This window comes from Macaca nemestrina, chromosome 20 (genome assembly GCF_043159975.1).
Source record: "Macaca nemestrina isolate mMacNem1 chromosome 20, mMacNem.hap1, whole genome shotgun sequence".
In the NCBI taxonomy this organism is placed as follows: Eukaryota; Metazoa; Chordata; class Mammalia; order Primates; family Cercopithecidae; genus Macaca; species Macaca nemestrina.
In genome coordinates, this window is record NC_092144.1 from 49892520 (window position 1) to 49919236 (window position 26717).

General features: G+C 53.3%; 2 protein-coding genes, 1 long non-coding RNA gene and 1 other non-coding gene across 12 annotated transcripts in view; 1 reads left to right on the forward strand and 3 right to left on the reverse strand.

Annotated features, from left to right (window-relative positions):
* LOC105495329 (NUMB like endocytic adaptor protein) overlaps positions 1–5340 on the reverse strand; it is a 25029-nt gene extending 19689 nt beyond the window's left edge. For 2 of the 5 annotated variants that reach the window (XM_071086875.1, XM_011764712.3), the window contains exons 1-2: positions 5213–5340; positions 456–540 (exon numbers count right to left, since the gene is read on the reverse strand). In XM_071086875.1, coding sequence (XP_070942976.1) covers positions 456–540; positions 5213–5305 — 178 coding nt within the window. In that variant the 5' untranslated portion in view covers positions 5306–5340. Of the gene's footprint in view, positions 1–455; positions 541–960; positions 3988–4048; positions 4311–5212 lie in introns of those variants that run through there. The other 3 variants (XM_024797107.2, XM_024797106.2, XM_011764713.3) reach the window with 3 other exon arrangements.
* COQ8B (coenzyme Q8B) overlaps positions 5150–26717 on the reverse strand; it is a 25008-nt gene continuing 3440 nt past the window's right edge. For all 5 annotated transcript variants that reach the window (XM_011764718.3, XM_011764719.3, XM_011764714.3 and 2 more), the window contains exons 5-15: positions 22582–22659; positions 17742–17864; positions 17512–17597; positions 16139–16279; positions 15965–16046; positions 15022–15115; positions 12740–12881; positions 12497–12604; positions 9944–10009; positions 6587–6673; positions 5150–5998 (exon numbers count right to left, since the gene is read on the reverse strand). In XM_011764718.3, coding sequence (XP_011763020.1) covers positions 5660–5998; positions 6587–6673; positions 9944–10009; positions 12497–12604; positions 12740–12881; positions 15022–15115; positions 15965–16046; positions 16139–16279; positions 17512–17597; positions 17742–17864; positions 22582–22659 — 1346 coding nt within the window. In that variant the 3' untranslated portion in view covers positions 5150–5659. The remainder of the gene's footprint in view (positions 5999–6586; positions 6674–9943; positions 10010–12496; positions 12605–12739; positions 12882–15021; positions 15116–15964; positions 16047–16138; positions 16280–17511; positions 17598–17741; positions 17865–22581; positions 22660–26717) is intronic.
* LOC105495330 (uncharacterized) lies at positions 5232–9804 on the forward strand. Its single transcript, XR_011617572.1, has 4 exons — positions 5232–5335; positions 6098–6192; positions 6576–7446; positions 8057–9804. It is a non-coding gene; the product is annotated as an uncharacterized lncRNA (long non-coding RNA).
* On the reverse strand, positions 20444–20549 carry LOC112429170 (U6 spliceosomal RNA). Its single transcript, XR_003021321.1, has one exon. It is a non-coding gene; the product is annotated as a U6 spliceosomal RNA (small nuclear RNA).

Below are 26717 nucleotides of genomic sequence, written 5' to 3' on the forward strand. Positions count from 1 at the left end.
TCTTGAGAGTATGTATCTCAGAGTCTGTATCCAGCGAGCGTCTGTGGTCACCTGTGAATCTGGGTGTTGTCTGGGAATGTGTCTATGTGTCTATGTATGTGTATATATGTTTGTGTATTAGTGTGATGAACATTTACTTAAGCACGTGTTCAAGTGTGTTACTGCATTAGCAAGTGTGTGTGATCTGAAAGAGATCTGTGTTTGTGTGTGTGTGTGTCTAACTGTATGTCTACAGATGTGAGTGTCTGAGTGTGGCCCTGCACTTGAGGCTGTAAGGGTGTCAGGGTGTGGGTCTGTGCATGAGTGGGACTCTGGCAGTCGCTGAGGAAGATGCCTGAGGGGGTCCACTCATGAATGTGATTAAGCCCATGTGATCGCAGGGACAGCTCCTCTGGTCATGCTAGGCAAGACCACATACCCATTCAGCCCTGCCGTGTCCCAGGCTGGTCACTCACCTGGATCCGTCCTGCAGGTTTCTGGGGGCCCCGGGGCCCCACACGGGGCTGGGGGCAGGTGCCGCTCAGGCCTCCGGGGTCCGCCCTGCCCGAGTAGGGGAGGACAAGGTGAGAAGTTTGTCTGGGGTGGGGCTCAGTCCGATACCTCACCCCAACTTGGACTTCAGTCAGCCCCCTCCATCTTGGGCTCCCTGATGACAGTCCTAGTTGTCCTAGCAACTGTTACCAGGGAGATCAGCCACCTGGTTCCAAGGGCCCAGGAAGAAGTAGGTATGTTTGGGGGGCATATGTTGGGGATGTGCTGGCCTCAGGAGAGCCTCACTGCCCAAGGGAATGCTATGAGAGTGGCCTTGCCCTCTAGATGCATGTCCAGGGCTATACACGTATGCAGCCAGCTGTATGTATCCATGTATCTACAGGTGTCCCTAGCATCCGGCAACAGCCCTAGCATCCGGCAACAGCCCTATATACTTGGTTACACAGAGATGCAATCACAGCTACATACCTTAGATCGCAGATACACAGAAACAGTCACAACCCCAGAAAGCTGCCACCGTAAACATCTGGCCACATATTCCTGTTCAGACACACATAGTCTCTACTACAGACATCTGTCCACATACATGTAGCACGTCCCAGCCCACTTAGTCCCCACCACAGACACCTGCTCACACCACCCACTGAAATCTGGTCACTTCCATCCACATTCTCAGCCATATACAAATAACGGGGCCCAGACACACCCACTAGAGCCGCACATGCACGGCCACACCCAGTGACAGCTATGTTTCCTCAGGCACCCGTCCAAGATACTGATGTCACAGGCCCACCCAGATAGAATCACACCCAGAGTTCACCCATTTGGTGACCCAGTCCCACACAACACAATCGCAGCTATACACACTTGTCACATGTGTCTCCACTGCTGCACACTGATATCTGGTCACAGATGCACACGGACAGGCACACATTTGGTCCCACGGAGACCACACGCAGGCACAGCTGCATGTGGACATGCAGCCTCAACCAGACCAGTCACATCAACACTCTGTTTTTGGTCACACACTGTCACATGATCACACATACCCAGTCATAGGTGCTCACATCTGGTCACAGCATCAGTCACACAGTCTACTGTGACAGCCATACTCATAGGGACAGTCCTCTATACACAACCACACACGGAGGTACTGATGGCCACAGCACGCAACCACCCACAAACAACTATCCCCAAGAATGGCCACCCTCAAGACACAGCCATGGTGGTCCTGTAGACATGGCCACAGCATCAATGTCCACATGACCCAGCCACCTATCATGGTCATAATCCCGTCACCCAGTGTCCCATACACAGCTGTGCCATGTCACTCCAACACAGTGAAACATATAGCCTTTTTTCATGCAGGCACACAAGTCACAGAGACAAGTATGTGGCCACACAGAATCACAGCCCCGTGTGGACAGGTGCACAAAGTCATAAGCCCCACCTATACACATGTCTCACACATAGAGACAAAAGCGCACAGTTTTAGTTTCCCACGTCACAAGTACACAGTCCAGCGTAGGCACAGAAATGCAGTTACCAGGACGTGGCATTTATAGTTGGGTTTACACAGAAGACACAGGTCCTGATGGAGCCATGTGCACAGTCAGGGGCCAATCTCATCACCAAATCATACATTCAAACACAGGTAGTCCAGCACATACACACAGAGACAAAAACAGGCACACAACTACAGACCCCAAACTCTCACAGGTGATGACATAGACACAAACATCTATAGTCACCCAGGGTCACAGACATGCAGGTCATACACAGTCATATGGAAGCCACAGTCACATAAACACCCCTACAAACATAATTTCCTGGCACCAATACGGAGACACATCCATAGCTTTAGTCACACACAAATAATCCTTTTAAATAGCCAGGGTTTCAGACACCTAGTCAAATACATAACCCAAATCACACATACAAGGCTAGAAATACATATAATCACTCATTATCACACACACAGCCAGATACAGTCATTTATATTAATACAACCCCAGTCACACACTCAGACATGGTTCTGCATACGCAACCACTGTCATACACAATACTGTCACACAACCCCAGGCACATAGACACAATGTGACTTCAGATACAATGGCAGTCACACCGGCAGAGTTGCACAGACAGGTGTGTATCACTCATGTGTATAAAATCAGGTAGAGACACAACTATAAACATTGTCAGTCACTGGGAGGGTCACACATGCACATGGAGCCATAGACAACTCCACTCACACACACAGTCACAACTCCACCCACATCCTGTCAGTCACACGCATGCCCACCCCCAGACTCAACACATACTGTCACATACCCAGTTATAGTTACCGAGGCATACAAACAGGGTCACAAAAGACATAATCACAGACAACCACAATCACAACCATGCACACCTCCAAACACAGTCAGACTAAAAAGTACAGGATTCTGCATAGTAAGCAGCTGTCACACACACATACACAGTCAAATACTAGGGTCACACACAGACACAATCATAGACACCACCACAAGCACACACACAGGATTCCTGTCACCAGCCGCAGCGTACGCGTGCACACACACACACACACAGCCACAGCCACACAAACACAGGGCACACTCCTAGCCACCTCCCCATTGCTTGCTTCCCCCCTTCCCCCCAGGTACCACACACAAAGCCGCCGTCACCGTCACCGCAGACGCTGCAGACAGGGCTGCACCCGGTCCCTGGGGAGCCGCCCCCAGCCCAGCCTGTATGCTGGAGCCTGAGGGGCCAGGTCCGGGAGGGGGAGGCGGTGCATTGTCTGCGGGTGGGGCCACTCTTGGACAGCTGGGCAGCCCTGGGGACAAAGGGGGTGGCCCAGGGGTTCTGTGCCCTGGGACCCTTGACCAAGCCAGGGGGTGGAGGGATTGGGGGTTGCCTGAAATTGTCCTTATTTTATTCAGGCTGGGGTGGGGTGGAGTCCCAGGCACGGGACCTTGTTTTGAGAAGGGGCTGTGCCTGGGACACCGCCCAAGGATTGGGGGGATGCTGTGCCCAGGGTGCCTCTGAGGCCTGGGGGCAGGCTGTGCTTGGAGTCCCCCCATGCCTTGGCGTGGTGGGAAAGCTGTACGCAGTGACCCCATCCTTGAGACCGTGCCTAGGGAGTTGTTGTGCTGAGACCCCCTTAGGCAGGGAGAGGTAGGGATTGTGTCTGGAATCACCTCCTGGAGGCCTTGGTTTGATACGGGGGCTGTATCCCCGACCCCATCTCCATCCCCATCTAGTTCCAGGAGTTGTAACTAGAATCTCTGTACCCCTGTCCTTGATTTTGTGGGAGGTCTGTGTCCAGGATCCCTATTTCCAGGGCCTTGGCAAGAGATGGCCCAGGGGTCTGTGCCCAAGACCCTGGTCTCCTGGGCTTTGGCTTGTTGGGCCTGTTCCTGGACCCCCACCCAGGACCACCCTCTCCAGCCTTGGCACCCTCTCTCCATCCGGGCGCCGCGGCCGCCTCCCACCCTCCGCCACATCAGCAGCGGCGCCGCCCCCGACCCGAGCCCCCCTCTCCCGCCCTTCTCACGCTGGCCGCCGCGCTGCGGGACATCCAGGGCCCGGGCGCCCCCGCCTCCCGCGGCCCTGGCTGGGCCCGGCTCCCCGACTGCTGCTGCTGCTGCTGCTGCTGCGGTGGCGGCGGCGGCAGCTCGGTCTGACGCGGGCCAGGGCCCGGGGCCGGGGGATGGTGCGGGATGCACGCGCGCGAGCCTGCTCGGCTCCCGGGAGGATTCCGTTCCGGGGGCGGGGAAGCGTCCCTCGGCCTCGGCTCCCCGCCCCGGCCCCGCCCATTGGCCCGCCGCCTGCCGTATATGCAGAAAGACCCCGCCCCGCCCCGGCGCCTTGACGGCCCTGCCCCGCCCCTTGGCCTGCAGACCCCGCCCCCACGCAGACACCACCCCGCCTTCCCCGGCGCGGCCACCGCCCCGCCACGCCCATTGGCCAGTCCCGGGCTGAGCATGCCAATGAACATCGCCGAGTCGTTCCCCCGGCCCATCCTGGCCTGGACTCCCTTCCCCTCCGTGACCCCTGACCTCAGATCCCCTCCAGCTCCGCGTCCGGAAGAGTTGCTTCTGGAGGTGCCTTGCCGCCCCACACCCCCAAATCTTCCCGCTAACCCCATGGTTCCCCAGCCCGGCGGGGGCGGGCAGAAGCGGTGACGAGGCACTTTTTGCAAGCAAGGGGAGGGGGTGTGAACAGACCAAGGCGTCCTGGTGCGCGATCGGTTCGGCTTTGGGAACGGGGGCGCCGGGCTGGGACCAGGGCGCGGTTCTGGCCGCTGCGGCGCCCCCGCCGCCCCCTACGCCAATCCTGTGGGTTTGGCAAAGCAGCTGGCAGGGACATTAGAGCCCATTAGTAAAGGCGAGGTTGCCGGGAGCGAGGGGAGGGAGCCTCCAGCCAAGAGGCACTGTGTGTGGGGGAGGCCTCAGCTGCCACAGCCCTTAGAGCAGGTGGTCAGCACGTGGGGGGGTGGGGAAGGCGAGAAGGAGGTTCCCGGCAACAGATGGCACAGGCAGGGCTGGGGCTTTCAGACAAGGGGGTGGGGGGGGGCTGGCCATCTGCACCTGGAGGCCGCTGGCGAGCTCCTCCCCCTCTCCCCGGAACCCTAGCGCAGAGAAAAGAGCTGGGGGAAGGGGAGGGTTGCTTTTATTCCGACTGAAGGTTCAGCTCCCCCCTCCCCCCGCACCCCTACCTCTCCAACACACTGAGAGGCTGGAACCCGGGAGAAGGCAGCTGTTGGAGGAGCGAGGGAGGCAGAGGTGAGGACTGCCTCCAGGACCACCATCTCGCCTTCCACGGCAGACTTGAGGCAGAGGTGAGGGCTCCCCCTGATGAGTCCGGATCTGAAAACGGCATGCAGGGGCACAAGGCTCCCTCAAATGTTGGCACAGATAAGTTAACTGCTTCCCTGGCTTAGAGTTCCCGGATGCCCACTTTGGAGTGGGGAGGTGCAGGATCTAGGGCACGAAGTTGGGAGTTCCCCAGCCCCAGGGATCCTGAGCTCCTGGGCCAAGGAGGAGAGCCAGGCAAGACTGGGAAGCCCAGGGGGCTCCCCTGACCCAGGGCAGACGGGGAAGGGCTAAGAGGCACTACAGCAGGGTATGGCCTGCTTTGGGGACTGAATCCCCCATGGAGGCTGTCATGAGGGATCTGCCCAGGAGTCTCCTTTGGTGGGGAGGCTGCCGGCAGTGGCTGCGTCTGGCTGGCGACTGGCCCAGTAGCGGTGGTAGGTGTCCTGGAAGAGGTCCCTGCAGGCGATGTGAGCTTGGAGGCGGGCACAGGCCAGGAAAGCCCCTGCCAGCTTGCGGTGCAGGGCATAGGTCTCCTCGGGTGGGGGGCGCAGCCGGTGCCGCAGCAGCACCGGGATGAGGTCCTGGATGCGGCGGGCAGTTTCCCCCGACCCAAAGTCATAAGGGCCCTGGGTGGCGAAGGGCTCCCCCAGGATCATCACTGCCTCCACGTGGGCGTCGGAGAATGCCTGGGGGTGGGGTGGCGGGGGGGACAGCAAAGGCAGCCAGTGTGGACATAGAGCTCTCTGCATAACCCAGAAGCAACATGTAGCCTCCACTCCCTCCAGTCTCCACCATCAACACAAGCCCGGACTCCCCCAAGAGTGAGCAGCTTCCGCTCCTTCTAGAACCTGGACTAGACAAGCGGCTCCCTATTCCCTGAGTAAGCACCCCTCGCTTCCCCGCAGAGCCTCCAACAGACAAGTCACCCTCTACTCTCTCTACAATAGAGAAGCGGCCCCTGCCCCTCCTGAACAGATCCACAGTGCCCATGTTCCCAGGGTTCCTGAGGAGTCAGGCCGCCGCCTCCCCCCACTCCTCCCACTCCTCCCCAAAGCCCCCAGCAAGAATAAGCATCCATCCTAGAGTCCCCCACTGCCTGGGTATAGACAGAGAGCCTCCATTCTCCCTAGTAGAGACAAGCCCCTCCTAAAGCCCCCAGTCCCCAGGTATAGACATGCCCCATACCCCACTCGCGTTCCTCAGTGGAGATAAGCAGCCCCCCACTGTACCCCACCAACAGACACCCGTCTCTTTCTCCTGCAGTGTCTCCCCACCTTGGTTTCAAAGCCTGTGAGGAATTTGAGGTCCCTGGACTTCTGTAGGACACGGTCTCTGTCTCCGTCAGCTGCAGCCTTCACCACCTGGGGAGACGGGTGGGAGTTAGAGGGACAAAGGCCGGGGCTCAAGGGGCCTCTGAAGAAGAGGAGCTGGAAGCCTGGGCCTCCCGTGTACCCACCTCCATTCTCATCTGCCTGGGCCCTCCCTCACCTGGAAGCTTCCTGCTCCCCACTCTGCCGGTCTGTGACTCCCTTAAAGACTGTTCCAGAGCCTGGAGTGGAGGTGGGCAGGGATCCTGCCCGCCTAGCTGGCAATGTGGGGCCTGCCCGGGAACTGCCACAGTGAAACAGTGCAAGGAACACGTGTCAGGGCTGCTGGTGGGTCCAAACACGCAACTGGACAGGTGTGGGCGTGACCCAGAACTGCATCCAAAGTTGCCAGGGGCCACCTCTCTGTCTCCCGCACTGGACTTTAAGCCCTGTGAGAGCAAGGATCCCAGTTGGGTGTAGTCGCGTGGGGCACAGGGTCTGGTGCTCAGGAGGCCCTGGGTGAACCTTGCTTTAGCAAATGAGTGTGTGGAGCAGAGCAGCTCTCCAGCCATAAGCTCATACACACAGGGCAGGAGTTGTGGGCATGGACAGACACCCAGCTGGGGCCAGCTGGCTAGGGCTCCATCCCAGCTCTGCCACCTGCCGGCCTGTTGGGCCTCCACTTTCTCATCTGTGAAGTGGGGATGCTAAAAGTGTCTTCCTCATGGGGCTGTTGGGAGGATAAAGAAGGTGATGCCTGTGGAATGCCTGGCGCTGTGTCTCATGCAGGAAGCACCGAAAATATCATAAGCTACCATTATTAAGAGGTGGGCACAGGGGTCCCAATTTCACAGAAGGGGAAGCAGACCCGGAGTAGGGACTGGAACCTGGGTCACACCCCTCACCACTGGGTTGCCCGTTTTTGTAAGGAGAGGGGTTCGGGATTAATTCCATTCCCTCTCTGCTCCCCCTGCCCAAGCCTGTCTGGCCATCTGTCAGGCCTGTGGTCCTCAGAAGCCGGTGTGATGGGGCTTTTATAAACTGGCAAAGGCTGAGGCCTGGGTAGGAGGGAGGGTGTCAGTGGGGAGCAAAATGTCCCAGCTACCCGAAGGGCCTTGGCTTTGTGCCTCAGTGGCCCGCGGAGAGGGCCCCAATGGGCCCGTGTGTAAGGGGTTATCACCTCCTCTTCCTGTTCCCATCTCAGAGGTGGCCCCCCCAGTCCCCAGGCCAAATCCCTGGACACCTCCATCGCTGACTTCCAGCCTGTCTGCTCCCATGGATTACCAGCTGGGCATCTCCCAGCCACCCCTCTGCCCCTCTCCACAGCTGCCCCGGGCTCCCAGCCCCCAGGTTTAGAGACCACTTCTTATTCAGAGGGAGTTTTCAAATTCTAACTGCATCCTTTCCCTGCTCAAATCTTTTTCCACGGCTCTGCAGGGCACCTGGATACAGTACGAGCTGCAGAGCGCGGCCTCCAAAATCCACAGTGATTTGCTGCACCCTCGTCACTGGCTCCTGTGCTGCTCCCCCACCTGCCCTCCCAGTCAGAATGGGAGCTTCCTTTGGGTCCTCTAGGGCCTTACTACTACAAGTGTGGTCCCCATACGGGTAGCCTTGGCATCACGTGGGCGCGTGTCAGAACACAGCGTCTTACACCCACCTCCAGACCAGAATCTTCACCTGCACAGGATCGCCAGGCTTCACAGGCACATCCAAGTCTGAGAAGTGCTGCTCTAATGGGAATATCCCTTATCACCGCCTGGCCTTGGCACATGTTGTCTATCTGGAATACCCTCCGAGCCTTTTCCCAATTGGCCCCCCTCATCCCTTAGGTCTCGACGCTGACAATCCCTCCTCCAGGAAGCCCTCCCTGGCTCCCCAGGCTGGGTCAGGCTCCTCCTCTGGGTTCACAGTCCCCTGTGCTTCCCCCATCCCAGCCTTATCCATGCTGGGTCCTCACTGTCCCCTCTCTGGACCATGAGTTCTGTGAGGAGGGGCCTAGGCTGGTCCCAGGTCACTGCTGTGTCTCCAGCTTTGCCTAGAACACAGCTGGGCACAGAGAGGGGTCAGAAAACATTTAGATTGGCTGGGCAGGGGGGCTCATGCCTGTAATCCCAGCACTGTGGGAGGCCAAGGCAGGAGGATCACCTGAGGTCAGGAGTTCGAGACCAGCCTGGGCAACATGGTGAAACCCCATCTCTACTAAAAATACAAAAATTAGCCGGGCATGGTGGTATGCGCCTGTAATCCCAGCTACTCGAGAAGCTGAGGCAGGAGAATCGCTTGAACACAGGAGGTGGAGGTTGTGGTGAGCTAAGATCGCGCCACTGTACTCCAGCCTGGGCGACAGAGCAAGACTCTGTCTCAATTAAGAAAAGAAAAGAAGGCCGGGCGCGGTGGCTCAAGACTGTAATCCCAGCACTTTGGGAGGCCTAGACGGGTGGATCACGAGGTCAGGAGATCGAGACCATCCTGGCTAACACGGTGAAACCCCATCTCTACTAAAAAATACAAAAAACTAGCCGGGCGAGGTGGCGGGCGCCTGTAGTCCCAGCTACTCGGGAGGCTGAGGCAGGAGAATGGCGTGAACCCGGGAGGCGGAGCTTGCAGTGAGCTGAGATCCGGCCACTGCACTCCAGCCTGGGCGACAGAGCGAGACTCCGTCTCAAAAAAAAAAAAAAGAAAAGAAAAGAAAAGAAAACGTTTAGATTGATGGCTACATGATTAGAGGACCCAGGGCAAATGTCTAATCTCAACAATTAAGGAAATGGTGTTCTCTGCAGCCTCCAAGACAAACTGACCCCAGTGGGTGGGAGAGACGAGCAAAGTACGTGAGGAAGCGCCTCCTGTAGACAGTTGCCCCCAGGGACACACACCTGGGCTGGACACCAGGGCCCTGGACAGCGTGGGGTCTAGAGAGGTGACAAGATGGTCACTGTGGGCCTTCCTCTTAGGAGGGAGCTGGGCAGTGGTTGGAAGCTTGGACTCTGGACCTGGACTACCTGAATTTGAATCCCAAGTCTGCTGTGATCTTGGGGAGGTGACTTAATCTGTCTAGGACCTAGTTACTTCATCTGTAAAATGGGCCTAAAAATGGTCCTTACCGCATTGCGTTGCTGTGTGGTTTAAATTGGTTACTATACGTAAGCACTAAAGATGGAGCCTGACATATTAAGTGCTTGGTGTGTGCTAGTTGCTACAAGTATTACTATTATTTGTTATTTCTTAATTCCAGAAACTGCATTTCTCCTTCTTACTCCTCTGCCTCAGTATATGGCCTGAGCCTCAGCCTTTCAGAGGCTCTGGGGTCTGGGGGAGACTCACCTCGATGTAATGGTCTGTGAACTCTGTCCCAAACTCCCGGCTTGCACCAAAGTCCAGCAGGGTCACCTGGAAGCAAGGAATGGTGAAAGGAATGCTGGGATCCCAGTCACACGCCCACCGTCTATTGGGGCAGCCAGGATCTGTCTTCCTCCCCATGACCTTGCCCGCTCCTGCCAGAGTCCCTGCCTGGCTGCCTGACTGGGCTCCTGGCCTCATCTCCACATTTCCAGCCCACCCCCAGAAGGTAGCTGAAGGCTTTTATTATTTATGCAATAACAAATTTTAGACCCAGAAAAAAAATCAAGAGCATAATAAAATATACAGAAAAGTAAAATGAATACCCACAAATCCCACCACCCAGCACTCAGCCTAAAATATAAAATACTCCCCATCTGTCTGGGCGTGGTGGCTCACGCCTGTAATCCCAGCACTTTGGGAGGCCGAGGTGGGTGGATCATGAGGTCAGGAGTTCAAGACTAGCATGGCCAAGATGGTGAAACCTCATCTCTACTAGAAATACAAAAAATTAGCTAGGCATGGTGGTGGGCACCAGCTACTTGGGAGGCTGAGGTGGGAGAATCGCTTGAACCTGGGAGGTGGAGGTTACAGTGAGCTGAGATCGCGCCATTACACTCTAGCCTGGGCAACAAGAGACAAACTCTGTCTCAAAAAAAAAAAAAAAAAAAAAAAAAAAGTGCTGTTGAAAACCAATAAATTGATGTCAGGACTCCTATCACTTGGAGTTGAGTAAACATATCTCTGGGGTATGAGCCTAGGAGGGGACACGGTGTATGCACATTGTGGAGAAAGAAGGGGCAAAGGCCTGGGGCAGGAGACTCAGTGGAGCCACAAGATGCTCGGCAAAGGGTTCAGACTTGATTCTGAGGGGGCTGTGAAGCTGTGGGAGGGATATCTTGACCAGATTTGTGCTTTAGAAAGACCCCTCTGAGGACAAAATGGAGATAGACCACTTTGGAAAACCAGTTGGCAATCCCTGATAAAGGTAATGATGTATCCACCAACACTCAAGCCTGCAGGTCCAAACCTTCCCTCCAGGTCTTTGTACGACCCCTGCCCTCTGCTGGGAACACTCTGCTCTCTGGATGGTTGTCTCCTTCTCCCCTGTCCCGTCTCAGCTTTTTTTTTAAAATAGAGTCGGGGGGTCTCCCTTTGTTGCCCAGGCTGGTTTTAAATTCCTGGCCTCAAGGGATTCTCCTGCCTCAGCCTTCCGAAGTGCTGGAATTAGAGGCATAAGCCACCATGCTCAACTCTGGTCTCAGCCTTTTTTTTTTTTTTTTTTTTTTTTTTTTTGTGAGACAGTCTTGCTCTGTCACCCAGGTTGGAGTGCAGTGGCACGATCTTGGCTCACTGCAGCCTCGACCTCCTGGGCTCAAGCATTCCTCCCACCTCAGCCTCCCAGTGGTCCCAGCTTTCATGGCGCTTGCTTTAAGAAGCCTCCCTTAGGCCGGGCGCGGTGGCTCAAGCCTGTAATCCCAGCACTTTGGGAGGCCGAGACGGGCGGATCACAAGGTCAGGAGATCGAGACCATCCTGGCTAACATGGTGAAACCCCGTCTCTACTAAAAATACAAAAAACTAGCCGGGCGAGGTGGCGGGCGCCTGTAGTCCCAGCTACTCCGGAGGCTGAGGCAGGAGAATGGCGTGAACCCGGGAGGCGGAGCTTGCAGTGAGCTGAGACCCGGCCACTGCACTCCAGCCTGGGAGACAGAGCGAGACTCCGTCTCAAAAAAAAAAAAAAAAAAAAAAAGAAGCCTCCCTTAATCCCTGCTCACCCCACAGTGAGTCAGGCACGTTCCCTGGGATCCCATAGCTTGCTGTGCCTCCCCCAACTCCAGCCCCCACCCCTCTGCCTGTGCCTCCCCCATCCAGGTCCTGACCCATCTGGCCTGTGCTCCTCATTGTGGTTGGTACGAACCACTCTAGGTCATCACTGTGTGGTGCCAGGCCCCCCGCACGGGACTGGGCACTCTGAGAAGGCAAGGGTCAGGGATGTCTTTTTATTGCTATCAAGAGGCAGGGGCAGGTGATGGCGTGTTCTGTATGGATGACGAGTGTGGTAGCGATGGCTAACTGCCTTCCAAAAGCTGTACTTCCCCTCTGTGCTGTCACATTGCCACCGGGAACCACTGCCTAGCCAGGGACTCCATTTTCTAGCATGCCTTGCACCTAGGCAGGCCATGTGTCCAGCTCTCACTGATGGAATGGCAACGGAAGTGGTATGTCCATTGCCCTAGAATGAGCTTAGTGTATTTAGCCTGGGCATTACTTTTTCCACTCCTGGCCAAAGCAGTTAGGCAGGGGGCTACCCTCTCAATCTCTCTTACCCTTTCCTTGGGAAGCAGAGCATTGTGAGGCTCCAGGGATGGCAAAACTATAAAAGGGAAGGAGCCGGGTCCCTGAATCGCCACTTAGAAAAGGGCCACCCCTGCCTGTTGTCGGGGTAATCAACTGCTATTGTGTTGAGCTACCGAAATATCAAGGAATAGTCATTACAACAGCAAATGTACCCTGACACACATCACTAGGAACCAACCTGGTGGCTGGAGGCGTCATATAGGAAGTTGGCCCAGTTGGGGTCCGTCTGCATGAATCGGAACTCAAACAGCTCCCGCAGACACAGCGTCAGGAGCTGGAAGCAAATCTGGGGTGGGGAGGAGTAGCAGGCATCTTAGTGTGATCTCCCCTGTGGCACCCTCGCTGGCCTGGAGAGGGACCATGAGCCTGGCCCACCCGCCCTGGGGCCATGCCCTTCCCACTGTGCTACCAGATGGCATACCTGGTTCCGCAGGTCCTGGCTCAGGCCCTGGCACTGGTCCAGGGGGACTCCTCCGGCCAGCTCCATGCCCAGCACCCGTGTCGTGCACAGCTCCTTAACCACAGCTGGCACCCGGAAGAAGGGGTCATTTGCCAGCAGCTGCCTGGGGCAGGAGGGAAGGGAGGAAGGGAACTTCGTGCTTCAGGCTTGTGACCCAGCTTGAGGCCTCCTCCTTGTGCTCTCAGAAGTCCTCCATGAACAGTAGGGGCCATGCCCTCCCTCCTGCCCATCCCTTGCCGCTGTCTGCCCTGGGTGATGACCAACACCTGGCTGGACTGAGATTTAACAAGTATCTCCAAGGTGCCTACTCTGCACCTGTCCCTAAACTGGGTGCTGTTGGAAACCCAGTTACCACTTCCCTACTTGAAACCCTTCTATGACTTCTGGTTGCCCCAGAAGGATGAGTTCAGGTGTATTTCAGCCTTTGCATTACTTTTTTCATTAATTTATTAATTCATTCATCCCCATAGTAGTCACTAGTATCAAAATCTGTGAAGTCTATAGTGATACCCATGGGTCACTCCTTGCAATCACTACTCTGAACACAGGTAAACAACAGGAAAGAATCCTCTGTGTCCATCCCTGTGCTAAATGATGCTGGGGACAGAGCAGTGAATGAACCAGTCCCTGGACCTGGCCCCCAACCCCGAGACCACACTCTCACAAGCAGACGGATTATAGATTGAGGTAAGTGTGTTAGCTGGGTGCGGTGGCTTACACCTGTAATCCCAGCAGTTTCAGACACCGAGGTGGGAGAATTGCTTGAGCCCAGGATTCAAGATCAGCCTGGGCAACATGGTGAAACCACGTCTTTACGAAAAACTACAAAAATCAGCTGGGCACGGTGGCCTGCACCTGTGGTCCCAGCTACTCAGGAGGCTGAGGTGGGAGAATCACTTGAGCCTGGAAGGTCGAGGCTGGAGTGAGCTGTGATCTCACCACTATATTCCAGCCTGGAAAACAGAGCGAGACTCTGTCTCAAAAGAAATAAAATAAGTATGTCCATGTAAGATTTGGGAGGCAGAGAATATGAGCGAGGCCTCTGGTTGACGACCCATGGGATGGCTGGAGGAAAGTGAGGGGGAACAGGAGGGTGGTGTGGGGTTTTACCCTAAGGGCACCGGGGAATCCTGTGGGGATGGGGGGTCTCTGGCCCATCACCCCACTTCACACTCTCCTCCTCAAACTCCTCCTTTGGGGTTTGTATTTTTGTCCTTGTTGATAAAAATCTCTGAACTGCTCCTCGTGAACCAGAGCCATACTGGGCATTTAATTGGCACACTCCCCTTTCATCCTCACTCCACAGTGAGTGGATGCTCTCTGGAGACTACTGTACAGATTGTATGGATGCAGGCCATGCAACCCAGTAAGGGCTGACCCAGGATTTCATTCCGCATCTGAGTCTAGAGTATGTGCTTCTAACCACTGCCTTCTACTGATCTTTCACTCTCTGTCTACAGAGCTTGGCACGTTTTAGGCTGTCAATAAATGTGTGAGCCACACTGTGGAGGATCCCACTGAGGTGCCATTAATTGCTACACATCGGGATGTCTCCAAGATATAACCACATTATTCCACATAGCCATGGTTCATGCATTTTCACTGCTATGAAATATTCCACAGATGAATACAGCATTGCTTCTTTGTCCACCCTGCTGGATAAACTTGATGGATATGGGTTGTTTCCAGTTTGGGGCTGTTGTAGACAGAGCTGCTGTGAGCATTCTAGAATAGTCTGATGGTGTATACTGGCATAAGGGTCCCTAGAGTGTTCAGCAGGGAGGGCAATCGTTGGCTTGCAGAGTTCGTGAATATAAGGGCTTATGTGATGATGCCAACCTATTCTCAAAATGCTTCTACCACCTTCTCCCCCAACCCGCGGTGCAGAAGGGATGCTGTGGAGCCCACTCTCTCCACCTCCCAGTGCTATGGGCTCCTTGGTCTCCGTCAGTCCAGCGGAGGTAAGAGTGTGTCATCGCGTAATTAAGTGCCTGTGTCAGACCACAGTGGGTATGTGGCCCATCTCACAGAGAAGACTGCCGCTTGGGAAGTGACCTGCCCAAGCTCACAGAGGACAAAGGGAGTAAGCGAAGTGATGGATGAGTGGACGGATGGATGACCAATGATTGAAAGAGAGAGTTTGCCCCACCCCACAGCTCCAGCTGCCAGAAGCTGAGGGGGCAGCTACTTCTCAACTAGCCTGGGAGGGAAGGAAGGAGGGAAGCCCAGGGGACTCAGCTCACCTGAAATTCTGGGCACAAGCTGCCTCACGACGGTAGTCACACTCCCAAGCCAGCTCCTGCTGCAAGGCCTGCAGGCTCTGCTCGGCAAATAGGCCTGCGGGGGAGGCGTGTCAGCCGGGGAAGGGCCCGGGGCGCGCCCACTGGTGGATGCCTTCTCCTGCCAACCCTCCCTCTTCTGCCTCCCGCACTGTCCCTCGCAGCTCCTGCTCCAGGCCTGTAACCCACATCTGTCCCTCTCCTGTCTCCTGCGCAGCTCCTGCTCCAGGCCTCTGACCTGCATCTGTCCCTCTCCTGTCTCCCCCGCTGTCCCTTGCAGCTCCTGCTCCAGGCCTCTGACCTGCATCGTATCATCTGTCTACACATTTCCCTCGTCCTTCACAGCACCACGGGGTTCCTGGGGTCTTTTGAAGCCTTTCCTGGGCTCTGTCTCTTGCATGTGCCTGCACCCCAGTCCCTGGCAGCTCTTTCAGAGTCACGCTTGCCCCTATTCTGTCTCCTTTTCATACTCACTCTCACGTTGATCACTGCCTTTGAATCTCGCTTCTGGGCCTGGCTTTCCCTGTCCCTCTCCATCTCTTACACAAACATAACCCGCCCTCCTTTCTTCAGGCACCTCCTCACGTGCCATCCCCAGGACTGTCCTTTTCTGCTCTGCCGCACCTACAACCCTGCTCGCTGCATGCACACCCTCTGCGAGTCTGCTGCTGGATCTTGGCCCTGGGCTCCCGTCTCTCCGAGGCTCTGTTAAAATCCGTGAGGCTTTTCTCACACCTGCTCATGCTCCCTGGGCTCTCCCTGCCTTGGTGTCCTTTCTGTCTCTCACACTCCCACTCATGACGCCAGCACACCCTGCCCGTGCTCTTCTCTGGGCTCCCCCTCCTGCTTGCTCTCTGTGGGCACAGCCCCTTCGGGAGGTCAGCAGAGGAGTGGGTGGGCGCCTCACCTGCGGGCAGGGCTGTGCTCATCTTGAGTACCGCCAGAAGGTTCTGGACATCGCTCTGAATGCTCTGGGCTACGCCGGGGTACTGCAAAGGGAGAGGGGAGGGAAGGAAGGTGGAAGTCATTCCTCTGGGCTAGCAGGGTGCCTGCCTCTACCCTGCCCGGCCTCCCCTCTCACCTGGATCTTCACGGCCACCTCCGTCCCGTCCTTCAGCAGGCCCTGGTGCACCTGCCCAATTGAGGCAGCGGCAAAGGGCACCTCCTCCAAGAAGGCCACCTTGGCCTGCCAGTCCCTGCCAAGCTCCTCTTCAAGAACTCTCTGCGGGGAGTGGTCACAGCCGTCATCATCGCGGCAGAGTTCATTCCCCAGGCTGAGTGCTTTACGTGTTGATAACCCCAGCACTCACCACACGCAGGGCCCTGGGCTAAGCTCTTAGCTGCCACCCCCTTTACAGATGACGAAACTGAGGCTCAGAGAGAATTCCCTTGTGCAAGCGACTAGGCCCGCGCTGGCACACTGTGAGGCTCAGCCCAGCCTGTGTCCCCTGAACCTGGACTCCCTGGGCTGTTGTGGGGATTGCTATTATTTATAGTTAAGACTCATAACAATCCTTTTTTTTTTTTTTTTTTGAGACAGGGTCTCGCTCTGTAGCCCAGGCTGGAGTGCAGTGGCACCCTCACGGCTCACTCATCAACCTCCCCAGCTCAAGTCATCTTCCTGCCTCCTGAGTAGCTGGGACTACAGATACGTGCCACTGTGCCCAGTTAATTATTACTGTTATTATATTTAGTAGAGACAAGGTCTCACTATGTTGCCCAGGGTGGTCTGGAAGTCCTGAGCTCAAGCGATCCTCCAGCCTCAGCCTCCCAAAGTGCTGGGATTACAGGCATGAGCCATCACACGTGGTCAACCATCCTTTATTATGCTCTTATATGGTATTATTAACTCACAGTTCATGTGATCAAGAAGAGCTAAAATTCACAGTGGGCTTCCTGTGGGCCAGATCCTATTCAAAGTGGCCCAGAGAGAGTCAGTACCTGCCTGGGGCCACATGGTGAGTAAGCAGAACAGGGATGGGAGGGCAGGTGGGTGGCAGAATCCTGGATTCCATGCCTTACCCAGTTATTAGAACAGCTCATGTCCTGGGCACTTACTCGGTGCCAGGCACCACGCCAACCTATTTACAGACACGATCTCCTTTAATTAAAAAAACAGTAATAATCACAGCTAACACCTGCATGTCACTCATGGTGAATCGGGCCGTTCTCAGCACTCTGTGTAAACTGATTTATGTGACCCTATGATGTGGGTGTGGTTGTCACTATCACCATTTCCCAGGGAAGGGAACTGATGCTGAGAGGTCAGGCTGCTGTTCTCTCCTTTAATCACCACAGCAGTGCTAGGAGGTGTGTACTTCGGTTATCCCCATTTTACAGTTGGAGAAAGTGAGGCTCAGAGGGAGGGAGTGAGGCAGTGAAGCCAGGAGGGTCAGGCAGGTCGGAGGAGATGGAGCCTGCCTCCCTCACCGCCCTCCCCCACCGGGCACTCACCAGCATCTGCCAGCGGGGCATGAAGTCGGCGCTCTGGCGGACCCGCTCGAAGATGCGCTGCAGCTGAGGGCTGATGAAGCTGTTGTCTTGGGAGACAGTGGAACAAGGAGGGCAGTAAGCGAAGAGGTGAGGAGGGACCCCCATGTGAGTATCTGAAGTTGGGGCCTGTCGGTGGGTAGGGCTGGGGTGGAAGTGAGGTCAGGGGTCAGGGGTCGAGGGTTATGCTGTACCCTGGATGCTGAGCATCTGGCCAACCTTGAGGGCAGCCCCTCGAACTGTACATAAGGTCTGCACGATCCGCTCGGCATTGGCCTCCGACAGGAAGGGGCTGGAGTACGGCCCAGAACCACCCTCTGGGGAGAGAACAACCATTAGAATTACAACCACAAATATCATCACTGCGGCCAGGCCTGGTGGCCCACGCCCGTAGTCCCAGCACATTGGGAGACCGAGGCAGGATGAATGCAGGAGTTTGAGACCAGCTTGGGCAATAATGACATCCTTTTTCTATTAAAAAAACATATATAGCATCTGCACACCAACAGGAATGGCTAAAATGAAATACAGAGGCCAGGCTTGTTGGCTCACGCCTGTAATCCCAACACTTTGGAAGGCCAACGCAGGAGGATAGCTTCAGTCCAGGAGTTCCAGACCAGCCTGGATAACAAAGCAAGACCCTGTCTCTGGGTGTATGGTGGCATGTGCCTGTAGTCCCCAGCTACTCAGGAGGCTGAGGCAGGAGGATTGCTTGAGCCCAGGAGGTTGAGGCTGCAGTGAGCCACCACTGCACTCCAGCCTGGGCAACCAAGCAAGACCCTGTCTCGGAAAAAAAAAGAGAAATAAACATAAATTAAAACAAATTGCAGGAGAGTCAAAGAGTAACTACTACAGTATTGAATCGGTGAGCTACCACTACATACAACAGCCCAGGCGGGTCTCAAAAATGTAATGCTGAGTGAAAGCAGCCGGGTGCGTGAAATCATCACCCAGTTAAGCTGATATAAAGAGCAAAACAAGGCCAAACAAATCCAGGGTCCAGGAGCCAAGACAGAGGTCACCCTTGGTGAGGGGAATGACCAGGTAGGGATAGGAGAAGGGCAACGATTCTCAAAATGTGGGCCAGGGGCCCCTGAGGGTCCCTGACACCGTTCAGAGGGGTCTGAGAGATCAAACTATTTTCATCATAACACTAAGATGTTATTTTCCCTTTTCTGCTCTCATGTCTCTAAGAACATTCACTGGAGTTCTCCAGAGGCTCCAGGACATGTGAGGACATCATCAGGCTGACAGCTGATGGAATGTGTACGTGTGTACTCTTGTATTTTAAAAATATCTCTGTATTCTTTTGTGTTTTTGAGACAGTGTCTCATGCTATCACCCAGGCTAGAGTGCAGCGGTGCAATCACGGCTCATTGTAGCCTCCTGGGCCCAAGTGATCCTCCTGCCTCAACCTCTTGAGTAGCTGGGACTATAGGTGTGCACCACCATGCCTGGCTAATATTTTTACTTTCTGTAAAAATGGGGCCTCGCTCTGTCACTCAGACTGGTCTCAAATTCCTGACCTCAAGAGATCCTCCTGCCCCAGCTTCCCAAAGTGTTGGGATTATAGGCGTAAGCCACTGCACTTGACCTAAAAATTTCTCAGTTTTAATCTCTAATATGGTAAACATCAATAACTATAACCCACATAAACAAGCTCTTTGGGGGCTCATTCTAATTTTAACAGTTTTATTGAGAAATAATTCACATACTATATAATTTATCATTTAAATTATATAATTCAATGATTAGTAGTATATTCATAGAGTTGTGCAAGCATCACCAGAATCAGTTTTAGGACAGTCACACCACCCAAAAAAGAAACCTGGCTGGGTGTGGTGGCTCATGCCTGTAATCCCAGCACTTTGGGATGTCGAAGCGGGAAGATCACTTGAGCTCATGAGTTTGAGACCAGCCTGGGCAAAGTGGTAAAACTCTGTCTCTATAAAAAATACAAAAATTAGCCGGACATGGTGGTGCACGCCTATAGTCCCAGCTACTCAGGAGGCTGAGGCAGGAGGATCACTTGGACCCAGGAGGTAGAGGTTACAGTGAGCCGTGATCCTGCCACTGCACTCTAGCCTGGGTGATAGAGTGAGACCTTGTCTCAAAAAAAGAAAAAAAAAAAAAAAGAAACCCTATACCCATTAGCAGTCATGCCTCATTTTCCCCAATCTCCCCAGGCCTTGACAACCACTAATCTACTTTATGTCCCTACAGATTTTCCTATTTTGTACATTTCATATTAATGGAATCATTCAATATACGGTTTTTCTGTGTGTGGCTGCTTTCATTTGTGTTTTTTTCTTTTTTGAAACAGTGTCTCGCTCTGTCTCCAAGGCTGGAGTACAATGGCACGATCTCGGTTCACTGCGACCTCCGCCTCCCAGGTTCAAGCAGTTCTCCTGCCTCAGTCCCCCAAGTAGCTGGGGTTACAGGCGCCCGCCACCACACCCAGCTAATTTTTTGTATTTTTAGTAGAGTCAGGATTTCGCCATATTGGCCAGGCTGGTCTTGAACTACTGACCTTAGGTGATCCACCCGCCTCGGCCTCCCAAAGTGCTGGGATTACAGGCGTTAGCCACCGCGCCCGGCCTCACTTAGTGTTTTCAAGATTCATCTACATTGGAGCATGTGTCAGCCCTTCATTCCTTTTTATGGCTGGATAATATTCCATCGTATGCATATCACATTTTATTCATCCATTCATTAGTTTTAAGGGTATGCAGGGATCCTGAGTCCAAGCAGTTTGAGAGCTGCTGTTCTAGGGTTTCTTGCTGTGGGTACAGACATATCTACTTGGTGAAAATGCACCAAGCCATACACTTACAGGTATGTGTACCTGGGTTTATATGCAAATTACATTTCAGCTTTGGCAAAGCGTTTTTTCTTTTTTTAATATGAACACTTTATGAACTTGTGTGTCATCTTTGCACAGAGGCCATGCTAATCTCTGTCTTATTTCAATTTTTATTTATATGTGATGCTGAAGTAAGCACAGCACAACAAAGCAATTCTTAGGCTTTTATTAATTTTGAAGGCCAGTTGTGGTGGCTCACAGCTATAATCCCAGCACTTTAGGAGGCCCAGGTAAGAGGATCTCTTGAGCCCAGAAGTTCAAAGCTTCAGTGAGCCATGATTGCACCACTGCACTCCAGCCTGGGTGACAGCAAGACTCTCTCTCTTAAAATTTGAAATAAAATAAAATTTTATTGAGGTCATTATTGAGCTGTTCCAGGCAGAATCCTAAGTATCTTTGTGGATTCTCTGTCTGAATGCCCACAGTCACACCAGGAAGTAAGAATTATCAATCCTTTAATTTTCAAGGTGAGAAAGCAAGAGACTCAGAGAGGTGCAGCATCTAGCCCTGTTCTAGGCAAAATCCTAAGTGTCTTTGTGGATTCTCTGGCTGAATGCCCACAATCACACCAGGAAGTAAGAACTATCAATCTTTTAATTTTCAAGGTGAGAAAGCAAGAGACTCAAAGAGGTGCAGCACCTAGCCCTGGGTCACACAGCATGGGAGTGGCAGAGTTGGGTGTAGACTCAGGCTGGTCCTACCCAAACCCTAATCCTCCACCTACCCTCAACTTTTTGTTTTGAAAAAAATATCCAGGCTGGGTGTGGTGGCTCATGCCCGTAATCCCAGCACTTTGGGAGGCCGAGCAAGGAGGATGACTTGAGGCTAGGAGTTCCAGACCAGCCTGGGCAACACGGCAAAACCCTCTCTCTACAAAAAATACAAAAAATTAGCCAGGCGTGGTGGCACGTGTCTATAATCCCAGCTACTCAGGAGGCTGAGGTGGGAGGATCACCTGAGCCCGGGGAAGTCATGGCTGCAGTGAGCCGTGATCGTACCACTGAATTCCAGCCTGGGTGACACAGCAAGACCCTGTCTCAAAAAAAAAAAAAAAAAAAAAAAAAAAAATCCAAACAGAAAAGTCACATGTATGATATCGTGAACACCTGCACACCCGCACACCCTCCACCTTGATTCAACATGGTACCATTCTGCTGCATCTGCTTTATCTGAGCGTGTACCCACACACTTACTATTATTATTTTTTGCTGACCCACTTACATGTAGTTGCACTTAAGCTTTGCTAAGAACAAGGATATTCCCCTACACAATCACAGTACCATAATCACATGTAAGAAAATTAACACCGATTCCCTAAAATTTGCCAGCCAGTCCATATTCAGATTTTCCATTTGTCCCCAAAAAGTCTTTCATGGCTGTATTTTCCAAAGTGATATCCAATCATGGTTCAGATGCTCCATTTGTCAAATAATGTCTCTTTCGTCTCTTTTTAATCTAGAATATCCACCCCCACTTGTTCAAGACATTGACTTGTTGAGGGATCCTCCACCTACCCTCAGCTTTTTATTTTATTTTTTATAACTGCAAATGCTACACATCTAATTCCATCTCTGAAGTACACAGACCCTTGCTGACACTTCTATTTTCAGCTTTCCGCTCCTGCTCCGAGTTAGGAACTCCCAATGGCTTAAATTTTTTCTCAGATAATCTAGTATGTGGCCAGGCGCAGTGGCTCATGCGATAATCCCAGCACTTTGGGAGGCCGAGGTGGATCACGAGGTCAGGAGTTTGAGACCAGCCTGGCCAACATGTCGAAACCGTCTCTACTAAAAATACAAAAATTAACCAGGCGTGGTAGCATGGGCCTATAATCCCAGCTACTCAGGAGGCTGAGGCAGGAGAATCAGTTGAACCCAGGAGGTGGAGGTAGCAGTGAGCTGAGACTGTGCCATCGCACTCCAGCCTGAGCGACAGAGCGAGACTCCATCTCAAAAAAAAAAAAAAAAGAAATCTAATATGCTTCTCTTAATCATGACCCTGATAGTGGTTTAGGGTTGTTCAAAGCACTTCACAATGACTCTAAGAGGTGGGGAAATTATCATCACTTCCATCTTCCGGATGAGGAAACTGGAGCTCAGAGGGGTGAAGTCACTTGCCCCCAGTCACACAGCAAAGCCAGGATCTGAACCCAGGCAGTGTGGCTCACTCACCTGATTGCAGATGACCTCCTGGCAGGGACTTCTTAGCCATCTCGGCCAGCGCTCCCAGCCCCAAGCCCACAGCCAGTCCTGGAGGGAAAGAGAAAAACATGAGAGACCGTTTGCCTGGGCTGCCCCGCACCTAACCCACTCTCCTTTCCTGGTTTTTCTCCAAGAATGCTTGTCTCCCAACTTTTTTTTTTTTTTCTTTTATTTGAGATGGAGTCTTGCTCTGTCTCCCAGGCTTGAGTGCAGTGGCACAATCTTGGCTCACTGCAACCTCCACCTCCCAGGTTTAAGCGATTCTCCTGCCTCAGCCTCCCTACTAGCTGGGATTACAGGCGTGCACCACCATACCTGGCTAAATTTTTTTGGTATTTTTAGTAGAGACGGGGTTTCACCATGTTGGCCAGGCTGGTCTCGAACTCCTGACCTCAGGTGATCCTGCCGCCTTGGCCTCCCAAAGTGCTGGGATTACAGGCCTGAGCCACTGCACCCGGCTTTGTCTCCCAATTCTTTGTATCTCTGTCTCCAAATCAGTCTCTGACTCTTCTTCCTGCACGGGGCTCCCTTTAAGGCACAGCTTCCTCTTTAACCCTTTCTCCACGTCTCTGTCTCCCTCCCAGCAGTTCTTAGGCCTGGCTGCACATTCCAATTACCAGAGGAGCTCCAGTAAATATAATGCCCAGACTCCACTCCCGAAATTCTGATTAAATTGGCCTGAGACGTGGGAATTTGTGCTTTGTTAAAAAGCACCTCAGATAATTCTAATGTGCAGCCAAGGTTAAGAAGGCCCCTCGGCCAGGCACGGTGGCTCATGCCTGTAATCCCAGCACTTTGGGAGGCCAAGGCGGACAAGTTACCTGAGCTCGGGAGTTCGAGACCAGCCTGACCAACATGGAGAAACCCTGTCTCTTTTTTTTTTTTTTTTTTTTTTTTTTGAGACGGAGTCTCGCTCTGTCGCCCAGCCCAGGCTGGAGTGCAGTGGCGCGATCTCAGCTCACTGCAAGCTCCGCCTCCCGAGTTCACGCCATTCTCCTGCCTCAGCCTCCCAAGTAGCTGGGACTACAGGCGCCCACAACCGCGCCCGGCTAATTTTTTGTAATTTTTAGTAGAGACGGGGTTTCACCGTGGTCTCGATCTCCTGACCTTGTGATCCGCCCGCCTCGGCCTCCCAAAGTGCTGGGATTACAGGCGTGAGCCACCGCGCCCGGCCAAACCCTGTCTCTACTAAATATACAAAATCAGCCGGGCACAGTGGCGCATACCCATAATCCCAGCTACTCAGGAGGCTGAGGCAGGAGAATCACTTGAACCCGGGAGGTGGAGGTTGCAGTGAGCCGAGATCTCACCATTGCACTCCAGCCTGGGCAACAAGAGCGAAACTCCGTCTCAGAAAAAAGAAGGCCCCAAAACAACTGTCCCAGGTCCCTTTGTCTTCTGGTGACTCTTCTTTCTCTGTCCACACCTCCTCTTCTTTCTGCTTATCTCTCTTTTTCTTTTTAAAGACAGGGTCTCACTCCGTCGCCCAGGCTGGAGTGCAGGGGCACCATCATAGCTCACTGCAGCCTCAAATTCCTGGGCTCAGGTGATCCTCTTGCCTCAGCCTCCCGAGTAGCTGTGACCACACGTGCATACCACCACGTTCACCCAATTTTATATTGAGACGTGGTCTCACTATGTTGCCCAGGCTGGTCTGGAATTCCTGAACTCATGTGATCCTCCTGCCTTGGCCTCCCAAAATGCTGCGATTACAGGTGTGGGCTACCAGGCTTAGCCTCTCCTTTTCTAAGCCAGTTATTTCTGCCTCTCTTCCCTTCTCCCCATTTGTCCTATCTAGGTCTCTTTTTCTCTTTTCCTCCCTTCGATGTTATCTGTCCATCTCTGATTTCCTCTGCTACCTCTCCTCTTGCCCCTAAAGACATCTCAGGTCTCTCTCCTTTTGTTGTCACCATCTCTGTCAATTACCATACCTGGCATTTTCTGTGTCCTTTCTACATGTCAGAGGCTGTTCCCAGTGCCTTCTGTGCACTTACTAATTTTTGTCCTTACATGAGGTCTCCACCTTCATAAAATATATTTTACAGAAAAACTTTCATTTTACAGAAAAGGAAATTGAGGTTCAGATAAGTGAAATAATTTGCCGAGAGTCACATCACAAAGCAAGGACATAGCAGAGTCATCCCTTGATCCCTGGGCAGCCTGGTGCCACAGCTCTAACCAGTGCCTTCGACTACCTCTGCAGACTGTGAATCTATCTATCTATCTATCTATCTATCTATCTATCTATCTATGCATATATATATGTTTTTTTTTGAGATGGAGTTTCACTCTTGTTGCCCAGGCTAGAGTGCAATGGCACGATCTTGACTCACCGCAATGTCCACCTCCTGGGTTCAAGCGAGTGAATCTATATTTTTAAAACCTGAACCAGGCCGGCCGCGGTAGCTCACACCTATAATCCCAGCACTTTGGGAGGCTTAGGCAGGTGGATCACGAGATCAAGAGTTTGAGACCAGCCTGATCAACATGGTGAAACCCCGTCTCTACTAAAAATACAGAAATTAGCAGCCAGGTGCAGTGGCTCATGTCTGTAATCCTGGCACTTTGGGAGGCCAACGTGGGCGGATCACGAGATCAGGAGATCGAGAACATCCTGGCCAACATGGTGAAACCCCGTCTCTACTAAAATACAAAAAAAAAAAAAAATCCGGCCGGGCGCGGTGGCTCAAGCCTGTAATCCCAGCACTTTGGGAGGCCGAGATGGGTGGATCACGAGGTCAGGAGATCGAGACCATCCTGGCTAACACGGTGAAACCCCGTCTCTACTAAGAAATACAAAAAACTAGCCGGGCGAGGTGGCGGGCGCCTGTAGTCCCAGCTACTCGGGAGGCTGAGGCCGAAGAATGGCGTGAACCCGGGAGGCGGAGCTTGCAGTGAGCTAAGATCTGGCCACTGCACTCCATCCTGGGCGACAGAGCGAGACTCCGTCTCAAAAAAAAAAAAAAAAAAAAAACCAAAAAAACAAAAAACAAGTTTGGAGTGGTGGCATGCACCTGTAACCCCCGCTACTTGGGAGGCTGCGCCAGGAGAATTGCTTGAACCCAGGAGGTGGAGGTTGCAGTGAGCTGAGATTGCACCACTGCACTCCAGCCTGGGTGACAGAGCAAGACTCTGTCTCAAAAAACAAAAACTTGAACCATGATCAGCAGTAAAGAAGACGTTTACATTATAACCAGTGCAGACCAAGGTATATGTTTCATGAAACAAGACTTTCCCCTGCTCTACAGGTGCACGCATATTTTGTCCTATTCTTCTTTTTAAATGCTGGTGCAACCCACTAAATTATTTCATGTGACCTGCATGACATCCGGCTATGTAACCCAAAGTCAAGTTACCTCCCCTCTGTTAGCCTCAATGTCCTCATCTACAGAATAGAAATAAACACTCATTGATTCAGTGCAGCATGTGTGTATATGGGGCACTGCACCTTACAGGTTCTCAGTAAATGTTATTATGGCCGGGAGCAGTGGTTCATGCATAGAACCCCAGCACTTGGGGTGGCCGAGGCAGGAGGATCGCTTGAGACCAGGAGTTTGAGACCAACTTGGGCAACATCAGGAAACCCAATCTCTACAAAAAAAAATTTTTTTTTAATTACCCGGGCCAGGCACAGTGGCTTGCCGGGCAGGGTGGCTCACGCCTGTAATCCCAACACTTTGGAAGGCTGAGGTGGGTGGATCACTTGAGGTCAGGAGTTCGAGACCAGCCTGGCCAACACGGTGAAATCCCATCTCTACTAAAAGTACAAAAATTAGCCAGGCGGCCGGGCGTGGTGGCTCACGCCTGTAATCCCAGCACTTGGGGAGGCCGAGGCAGGCAGATCACAAAGTGAGGACATAGCAGTCATCCCTTGATCCCTGGGCAGCCTGGTGCCAAAGCTCTACCACTGCCTGACCAACATGGTGAAACCCCGTCTCTACTAAAAATACAAAAATTAGTGGGGAGTGGTGGACACGTGCCTGTGATCCCAGCTACTCAGGAGGCTGAGGCAAGAGAATCGGCTTGAACCTGGGAGGTGGAGGTTGCAGTGAGCCGAGATGGCGCCACTGCACTCCAGCCTGGGTGACAGAGGGAGACTCCGTCTC